Consider the following 10,665-nt stretch of genomic DNA (forward strand, 5'->3'; position numbering starts at 1 on the left):
AAAGCAAAGCAAACCACAAGTGCCTTACATGTCAGGGAACTACTGCAGAAGAGCGGAGAAGATGTCAACTGATTTCCTGCTTGAGCTTGTTATTAGCTGAATTCCTCACGAAAAAAAGTTTAGATTTGCATTTATTTATTTAGCAAATGCTTTTCCCCAAAGCTACTTCTAATGAACTCTATGTAGTGTTTATCAGCCCACAGACCTTATTCACCAAGGTGACTTACACTGCTAGATACACTACTTACAATGGGTCACTCATCCATACATCGGTGGAACACACTCTCTGTCACTCACACACTAAAGTTTCCAGCAAGCGTGCTCAGACTTTTGACTCGCACTGTACTCTGTGTGCTGATACGTGTCTGTCCTGTTCTGAAGGTGGGAACACTACTCAGAACAGCAAGCTCTTATTTTCCGTTCACAACCCGAGGTGGATTGTTTTTGTCTGTCAAAGTGGCATAATATGGGAGGGGGGCACTAAAATTCTGCCCGCCTTGTTTAAACAAGCTGATTAGCAGAAATCATTATCTAAAGCACACACACAAACACACAGTCTGAAACCGCTTGTCCCAAGCAGGGTCATGGCAAACCAGAGCCTAACTCAGCAACACAGGGTGTAAGGCTGGAGGGGGAGGGGACATACCCAGGACGGGACGCCAGTCCATCGCAAGGTACCCCAAGCGGGACTCGAACCCCAGACCCGCCAGAGAGCAGGACCCGGCCAAGCCCCTGCACCACTGCACCCCTATTGTCTAAAGCAACTTAGGAAACTTTTTTCCTGAGTAACATTTTGTTCAGTTTACTCACTCAAACAAGTTTAAATACATTTAGGCTAACATTGTTTCTCAAGGGTACAGCCAACAACCTTCTGGCCAAAAATCCAAGTCCCTAATCACTAAGCTACTTGCTGTCCGCACTATAATAATAATGTCTTCCATCGGATTGATCTTCATGCCAATCACCATGTGAGTGAACAGATGCCGTTCTGCAGTGTGGCCAAGCAAGGCTTTTAATGAGTGTCTTCTGGGACCGGTCTGCGTTTCAACCCTCTAATCAGCCTCTGCACTTGCTGAAAAATGCTGAGCTAAATACCCTGAGACAAAAAGGGAGGCAAATGGATCCCTGAACGGTTTGATGGGCAAAGCGCTGTGATCGTGACCTAGACCCAGATCAAAACCACAACCTATCCCTTAATCTTGCATTCCAGCCCACTCCCAACTACGGTGTCTCTCATGGGGGAAGAAAGCCTTGCGGAGAAGGACGTCTCAAGAGTGCTCGCTATTAAGCAGGGGGTGGGGGCACTGAGTTTTAATTCAGCCTCCTCATCATTTTTCAGTGCTTTAGTTTGACATTGAGAGTCTATAGTTGCTACAAAATTACCAAGAACACTCCTTTGCATGTTTTCTTCTTAACTGCTATGAAAATGTTTTTTTGCAATTACAAAGTCTAATTTGCGATGCGGTTCAAAATAGTATTTTCTGCATGCATGTGAATCTTAAATGATGATAACTGTTACTTGTGTTATTTGGTCTGTAGGACTGTTGATAGTTGAAGAATCATATACAGGTAGTCTCTGACTTACAATAGGGTTCTGCTCCGACAAACCCATTCTAAGTCAATTTGAGTCACAAATCCCTTAGACTGCATTATATAAACCCTAAGGACACATAAACAATTAACATGCATGAATGCTATGTTGTACAATTGGGTTTTGTTAAATTTTTTCTTTAATTTCACACATTGTCATGTTAAAATAATACAACTATGTAAAAAATAATACAAATACTGCAAACCATTATCATTACACTTTCACACTTTCACTTTCGTTTAAATCTGATGTTTTTCGGTTTTTCTTTGCAGCACTACCAGAATACTAAAAAAATGGTTAAAATAACCAGCCTTTTTAAAAACAGTGAATTGAATGAAATCACAAACTAAATGCTCTGTAAATAAAAAAAACAGCATCTTTGCAAATAAAACGCAGATACCGAAAGGCACACTGACTGCGTCGATAAGAAATACAGGGCCTTGCAGCAGAAGAGCCAGCTGATGTTATCATACCCCAGACGGAGCGGTCATTGTGATGTCAGGACTCGAAAATAGTATAACACGGTTGATGGAATGGCCATCCTAAGCCTGGGTCGCACTAAGTTGCATATATTGTAAGTCAAGGACCACCTGTATTTTGTGCTTCCCTGAATCACAGCTTTCATACAAATGGCAGCACTTGGAAATGACTCTCATGCGCAGCAGGCAAGGCTGTCAACTGGACCAGGAGGCATGTGCCTTCATACAGGGGCAAGAGTGGAAGGGTTGGCTGTTGGCCTCAGCACTCAGAGGCACTGTGGGCTACCCCCATAATGTTTCCCTACTGCACTAGGAGAGGAGTATATAGAGCATGTGAGGATGTGTGTCAGCTACATCAGTTCTTGACAAAGCAGTCTGTACTTTTCTCAGCTAAACCTCTCCACGAGTCCAGCACTGATATGACGTCATGCACTTAGTAAAGCTGGTAATAGCGGAAGGAGGATTACGTAGGTAAATGTAATAAGTGCAGTATAACAACAACAGAACAACTGCAGCAGTCACATTTCCATTGAAGTTTGGCAATATGTCCAGGGTAGTATATAAAACTGTGTGCAGATGAGTTGAACAGACCTTGTCATACAACAGAGGCTAAATAAATCAAGGTCTGAAAGGGTTGTATGCATGGATAAGCGCTTTGTAGTTTGCATTTTGTCGTGTTAAATTTCCGCTAATAAATACCTGGCATAATTAATTCGAAAGAGGAACAAGTCCTCTGGACTTTATTGGAAAAGTTCTGCACTAATCACTAGTTTTATTTGGATTGTAAATTGCTAAATTTAAACATTAAAAAAATTAACTGCAACACCCTCACTCACTTTGTATTTTTCAACCTGTTCAGATATATAAGTGAATTAAAGCAAAAATTCCAACCTCCAGAGTGGCGAAGCAAATGACTTAACCGCACTCATTTTGCAACAGTTCGCTGACAATGGAGATGATTAATTGAAAGTCATCATGGTCAGTGGGTTCTGATGTATTTTAGAGGGAATAGTACAGTGTGTTTAATAACCCTCTACCCATATTATAAATTGGTCCCTTTGGAAACAATCTTAAGTCTCCTTGGAAAAAGACCCATAAAGACCATTCTCCACTTGGGTGGACTTCAGTGGTCCTGTTGACTTCTGGTTCTTGGACCTTACTCAAGGTAGGTTGTGTCACTTGATGCCACCTTTCGCATATACCTGGCAGTTACCTACAAAAGCTGCAGAAGCAGATAATTTTTTGACTGTGGATAGAAACACTGGAGATACAAGTAATTCAGCATCTTTCACAGAACCAGCTGACAGCTGTCACCGACATCTTTCACTGTTACCTTTCTGTGCAGCACTGTTTATTGAACCTAAATGGTTATATGACGCAGGCTGATTGAGAAATGCAGATTCTTTGCTAATGAAACTTGACTTGGAACACGTTCCCACAGAATTTACGCGAATAGCCACCAAGACATGCTGCAGAGACACTTAAGGATACTTTGTGGGATACTTATGATCGCATTCCAAACTGAGTTTAAATAACCCTTTTGGTCAGTCATCATCGAGATCATCACCAATACACTGCTGAAATAGATACAGTTCATTAAATATGGCATCCAAGAATCCTGAGTCTCTAGATGCTGCAAACTCTACTGTGGATAAGTCTCTTTCACACTATCCTGCTCATAGGTCAGTAAATCTTTTATCCCAATATAAGAAGAAAACTAACAGTACAGATGCAAATATCACATCAACATAACATGTCATCAAGGCAACCAACAAAATTTAGACATCTTCAGTATTTCCTCACAATTGCTCCAACATGCAACGGCTTTACTAATGAGAATGAAAAACAATGAATTATTAATTTGCTAAAGGTGAAAGTGGAAAAACAAATCTAACTTGATAGCCAGCATGTTACAAAGGTTAATGGTTCAGTGTATTTACAAACTGCTAAAGACAAGAAAGTAACCTGTTTACAATCTTGATGAGTATGTACATAGTAAAAATACAGCACAGAAATGCAACGCTACAAAGCAAACGACTAACAACTTTGGACATGCAGTTTTTAACAAGGTCAAGGATTCAACAAACTTAAAGCAGTCAAGTAAAACCAGTAAAGGTAAAATAAACCTCAAACTTGACTGCTGTCTTTGTTTTCTTCACTTTGCACTGAGGTAATATTCACACATTTTACTTTCATTAGGTTGTGTGTACAACTTAGGGGCTGTGCATTAATTCCAAAGATTTGAACATAAATCAGTTTTTCTGACATAAAGTTTTACTTTTTTGACTTGCTGCTCTTCCAGATGTGGATTCACTTTCATATGCTTTTTGTTTTGCTCCCCTCTGATACCTCCTGTCTCTCATCTGCAAAGTGGATTTGGTGATTTGTTACATTACAAGACAGGAGCAGAACTTAAGTCTTCCTCATGAACACACCCAGGTCCCATAATCTGTCTTCAGTTTCAGTTTCCTTCCGGTGTATTTTGGAGATGGACATTGACCTTTTTCACTTCATGTATCATAGACTCAAGGCCACACAGATATGTTACCATCCTAAAAGCTTGACACAAAGAGTTTGAGAAGTGTTGTCTCATATAATAATAAATATATAAAATCTAATAAAGAAAATTAAGAGGAATGGCCTCATGGCAATGTGGTCACATACCCTCAGAGTATCACTGTTACACTACTTTTTTCTGTGTTAAGTGGACTGATTAAAAAGTCCAACTTTGCCTCCTCAGACAATGTGGGCCAATGACAGCACTGACATCCATGGGGTTAATAAGACACAGCAACAGCACAGATATACTTGAGCCCTTCAATATTTAATTAGACTTGAACCCGTAACCCTACACCTGACATGCCCTTGTCTCCACACATAGAGGATGGATGATGAAGATAGGAGATTTAATGGAAGGTCCTGGACTGAGGTGAAATAGGAGGAGACAGGGAGAAGAAGGTATTAGTAGAAATGTTCTGGTTTCATCCATCCCGACTGCTTTCACTCCTTTGCACAACCTCCATTATGGTTTAGCAAAGGTTTTTATTATGAAATCTTTATCTGAAACACTAGCGGATTCTATAAAGGGTTAAGGGTCTTTGATTTTCAATGCACCAGTATGCTAGGGTCCTTTCAGTACAATTGAAATGACCAAATGTCACTAAAACGCATAGTGGGCACCAGTAAGTTGGAGAAAATGAATAAAAAGAAGACACAAATTTTAAAAAATAGCACAAATTTGCACTTCTAAAGGAGCTTTTATCATAATTTATGATAATAGTATATTTTTGAACATTCTGAAAATGTAGTGTCTACTCTCTCAATATTCCTGCTCCCCAAATGCAACCAAAAAAATTTGTGCTGCTGTTTAAAAAAATAGAATATGCAACAGATCAATGAATATGCATTGATCTATTTTTACACAGCATTGGGGAAAAATATGCTATCTGTGCTAAAATGTAGAATTTATACATATCTGCTGATCATTTTTTTCCCTGTACAACAATTTATTGGTGAAACACTGTCAAAGAATCTACAGTCAAATCACTGGAGTTCTGCACAGGAGCCACATTCAGAACACCAGTCCATTAAAAGGATGGAGCACTGAATCCAGGAACAGAAGACTAGATGATTGCATCTGCCAACAGGCACACAAATGGGCAGACGGCAAAGAGATAAAATGATGAAGCAGATAAATCAGAGGGCAGAGCTGGGGTTGACAGCCTGACCCACAGTCCTCTGTTTGGAACACAAGGGAGACCTTGCCAATAACCGGGTCTAGCCAAACTATCAAAGGGACATTAAATACGTACATACAGAGAGCACACTGGCTGATTGGGAAAGTGTGGGTGCCGTACCATTGGGTTCGTCGTCATTTGAAAAAGCCTTTGAGAAGAAAAGAGTTGAAACTGTCCCCCAGGGTATGGGGGTGGAGAAAGTTGGGAACACTACGTAAAGTGGTGACATTTTAAGCAGCAAAATGCAAACGTATGATAGGGCAGAGTCAACAGGGATGGAACCAGCTGTTCGAAGGAATCGAGGCTTCCTAAGAGGGGTTACGTCACTTCCATGCTATATTTCAAGCTTATGTTGTCTGCCTGCGCATTTCTTGCGTACATTGGCTCACCGAAAGAATCCAGCATCATTTGATGGCTTTTTCCGCAATTTCATAAGAATTAAGCATTTTGGATGTCTACGGGAAACAGTGAATGTGAATTGCAATGGAACAACCTGTCTGCTTGGTGTTTGTTGACACTATGGGTTTAAGAAACTGTCCTCGTCTAACCATAATTTCCCTCTACAGGTGCAGTACGGGCCTCCAGCATTTTCCCCATCCTCAGCGTCATCCTCCTTTTCATGGGGGGCCTGTGCATAGCTGCCAGCGAGTTCTACAAGTCACGCCACAACATCATCCTCAGCGCCGGGATATTCTTCGTGTCGGCAGGTGGGGAGGGCTTGCGGGGGGAACATGCAGCCTGTGGAATCAGTGGAGAAGTCTGAGATTTCATTTGTTCCTATACACAAACCAGTGACAGCTTTGCATATGACACCCTTCAAATGAGCAATCAGAAGTCAGGTACAGTCCCTTCTTCTACAACATGCTGGATGCGTTCCTCTGATGCATCGCGTTATGGGAAATATCGCTCAATAGAAATAATAGTGCAAAAATAAACGCAAAATAGGCTTGGGGCAGACCACCCAAAACCGAAACCATTTCTCACGCATTACAGTTTTTAATAATAATCCTGCCAAGATGTTAGGTGTTTTTAAAAGTGTCAAACTCATAAATAGTACAGCTAATATTTAGAACTTCGTATCTTGAAAAGCTGAAAATCGCTAACGTAACGTTGTTGACTCCCTTATGCCAAGGGACGAAGGATATTGCTGGTCCTTTCATTTCCTTCTAAACGCTTTATAAGATTTCCTTGAATCCTTCTAGTGATAAGCTTTTCTTGACTTGTGCGCTCAAGTTATTACCGGTAACTTTACGAGTTAGCTCACGCGCATTCTTGTCAGAGTGCTTACTCATTTTTTGCGATAAAAACAGTTAGTGGAAAGGGTTGAAAACCTCTCAATGAGCACTAAAAAAAACAAGGCTTGCGGAAGAACGAAGTGTCGCGTTTGTGCGTCTCTGTACGTTCTTTCTCCACGAGCTGCCGCGTTCGGCTGCCTTCGTACGTTCCGCTCATTTACGCAGTGAGCCAATAGATGCGGCAATAACTATCGCCCGTGTGAGAAGAAGTCGGGGAAATGGTTTAGTTGCTAGCTGCTGGACCAGAGCCAAAACAGCCGGACTCAACTCATAAAAATATTAATTTGCCTAACACACTTTACATTTACATTTATTTATTTTGCCGAAGCTTTTCTCCAAAGTGACTTACAAGGTTAAGGTTACAATTAAAACAAGATGTCATAATTTGTCCTTTACATTTGTAATATGAGATGTATCTCGCTTTGGTCCAAGATGTGACACAACAAAATGTACTGTATGCGAGACATGACATCATTAAGTCACAGATCACGTGCAGCCTGTCAAAGCGCATGAAAAACAAGTGTCTCAGGAGATTTGACAGTCATTGTTTTGTCAGTCATTTAATTTGGGCCTCCGTTTTGATTTTTAGCCCGTGAATAGCGCAAACTTTTAAGCAAACTCACTCAAACCGTGTTGATCTGTAATCGCGGTGAGAGCACGACTTACAAATGCCCGGTTTATATCAAATAATGTTTGTAGCTTCTTTAGAAATAAACCCTCCAGCATCCTTTATGCAATAGTTATTCTGTTAGTTACAGCTCTTCAAAAGCAGCTCAGACTCTGTGTGATCTGGTTTGCTGTCTGTTGTTATCATTTGAAAGTTGAGAGAGTACTATGTGCTGGCACAGCTTCTATGGCACCTAACAGATGTAACACTTTTAACTTCAGACTACATGCTCACGAGATATCAGAATTATTGTTTACTCTTCGGGTTGTCGGTATGGTTTCTTTCTTCGGACTAATGATCAGTTTTGATTTTCCACAGAGGCCGCGAATCTTAGCACTACAGTAAAATTGAAATCATTTCGGCGTTTGCACAACGAAGCCGAGAGCTTCATTATGGCAGTGATTTGACAATATATTTCTTATGCATTCGCGAATTTGACTGATAATTTTAACAGTTAGGTTATGGATGTGGAGATGGTTATAGGTTCAAATCCCAGGATTGAACTTGCAGCTGTATTCTTCAACAAGGAACTTAGATAAAACTTTGGAATATTTTAAGGTGTTCAGATGGCTTGTATATTAAGCTGATTGCTGTGTAAGTCAAGCAACGAATATTATTTTGTTGTTTAAGCGACTCGTTCATCTAAAGAAATGTACCATGTAAATTAAGAAACTTCCTCACAGTAGCCACCTAGCCTAGTCCAGGACTTGAAACATTAACTTTCAGGATTCTCATCTGGCTTCCTCACCACTTATAGGACCTAACCACTTTGGCTATTGTCCCAGGCCTCAGCAACATCATTGGGATCATCGTGTACATATCAGCCAACGCGGGGGACCCCTCCAAGAGTGATTCCAAGAAGAACAGTTACTCATATGGCTGGAGCTTCTACTTCGGCGCACTCTCCTTCATCATCGCCGAGATGGTGGGCGTGCTGGCAGTGCACATGTTCATCGACCGGCACCGGCAGCTGCGAATCGGAGCACGTGCCACCGACTACCTGCAGAGCTCGGCCATCACGCGCATCCCCAGCTACCGCTACCGCTACCGCCGCCGTTCCCGCTCCAGCTCCCGCTCCACGGAACCCTCACAGTCCCGGGATGCATCTCCTGTGGGCCTCAAGGGCTTCAGCACGCTGCCCTCCACCGAGATCTCCATGTACACCCTTACCCGGGACCCCCTCAAGGCCACGGCCACACCCACCGCCACCTACAATTCTGAGAGGGACCACAACTTCCTACAGGTGCACAATTGCATCCAGAAGGACCTGAAAGACTCGGCCCACACTAACACAGCAAATCGGCGCACCACGCCTGTATGAGAAAGCCCCTGGAGACAGATGGGGGGGGGAGGACGATGGGGGGACAAAGAAACCGAGGATCCCCAGATTATGAAAATGTGATGGTATATAATGAGTTTTCATGTTTAAAAAATCCCTAAAAAAAAATAAAAATGCATGACTTTCCCATCTGCTGTTATTTAAAGGAATTTTAAACATGTTTGTAAAGGTACAGAGTGAAACTTCATATAGTTGGTGTTAGGGACAGAAGTCATGGGAGGGCTGGGGTAGAGATCTGGCCCGGAGAGTGTTGGAGAGTCTGGTGGGTGAGGAAGCAGTGAGGTCTCGTAGGTTTGAAAGTTTAAAATGACAATTTATTTTTGTTTTCCCACTTCTCACCTCGGTCCAGATGGGGGCTGCAAGCTATCCCTCCCTCCCTCCCCCCATCCCCCCACATCTTTCTTTTATTTATTGACCTGTAATAAGTATTTTACTTATTTATTTTTTGCATTAAAACTGTGAAGCTTAGCGGCTTTGGAACTCAAAAGAGAGTAACCAGAACCGCAAAATATATATGTATGTATGTATGTATGTATGTATGTATATATACAGTATATATACAGTATATATATATACAGTGTGTATATATATATATATATATATATATACACACACACATATATACATATATAAACTATGTATAAACTATATATATTTAAATTCAATAACTGAGAGGCAAAAGACTCTCCTTAAGCAAAAAAGAGGACACTAAAACTGTTGTTGCTGAGAAAAGACTCTTACAGTACAGTTTAGAAGATCAGAAGACTAAAGCGTAAGTATTCTGCTACAAAGTCGTCCACCGGTGCAAAAACCCAACCAGTAAAAGGAGTTATATTCTTTTAAAAAGAACCTTCTCGTGTTTTTCTGGGGCCCTGTTTGCGTTCTTTTGTGGTCATCGCAGGACTGCAAACCCGGTCGTGAACCCTTCCTAAAAACAGTATACTCGGTTCACCAAATCCAGCGACTTTCACCATGACATCTGCGGAAAAGAGAAGAGTGGAAACAGAGAGGAAGAAGAGACAGTAGAACTAGAGTTAAACACTAAAAAGATGTGAAAAGGGGATATTTACAAGAAACAAGTGGCTCAAATTTACATGCATGCTAAAAAAATCCTACAGAAAATCTGCTCTTGAGAAACTTAAGTTACAAAAAATAATGATAATTATACAGGAAAGAGCAAAGAGACAAAAAGTTGCAACTGTGTGATTTTCATTTTGAGTTTTTGCTTTTTTTAATTAATTTTAATTTCATGTTTGGGTTTTACGAATCAAACAAACAAAAACACCTTTTTTAACTTTAATGTGTTTATTTATATGAATATGTATGTGATTTATTTTTTAATCTTACACAGCCTTAGTCCTCTGTTTGCTTCTTTTATGGTTTTCTGTGTGTTGTTTAAATGACAGAAATCTTTTAAAGGTGCCAAAACCGAACGATCCTGAACTTGGATGCATCCAGTCCCCCAATGATAAATAAACTTAAACCCCAGAGGGAACAAAAACACAACTGTCATACGTTTTGTTTCGTTTTATTCTTATTACAATGTGTGACCATCCC

The 10,665-nt window shown here is 40.8% G+C and overlaps 1 protein-coding gene across 1 annotated transcript in view; it reads left to right on the forward strand.

The window, feature by feature from the left end:
- LOC108928828 (voltage-dependent calcium channel gamma-2 subunit) overlaps positions 1-9,496 on the forward strand; it is a 49,648-nt gene extending 40,152 nt beyond the window's left edge. Inside the window, exons 3-4 of the mRNA XM_018742986.2 lie at positions 6,374-6,514; positions 8,555-9,496. Coding sequence (XP_018598502.1) covers positions 6,374-6,514; positions 8,555-9,090 — 677 coding nt within the window. The 3' untranslated portion in view covers positions 9,091-9,496. The remainder of the gene's footprint in view (positions 1-6,373; positions 6,515-8,554) is intronic.
- Positions 9,497-10,665: the final 1,169 nt, after the last annotated feature.

This window comes from Scleropages formosus, chromosome 3 (assembly GCF_900964775.1).
Source record: "Scleropages formosus chromosome 3, fSclFor1.1, whole genome shotgun sequence".
In the NCBI taxonomy this organism is placed as follows: domain Eukaryota; kingdom Metazoa; phylum Chordata; class Actinopteri; order Osteoglossiformes; family Osteoglossidae; genus Scleropages; species Scleropages formosus.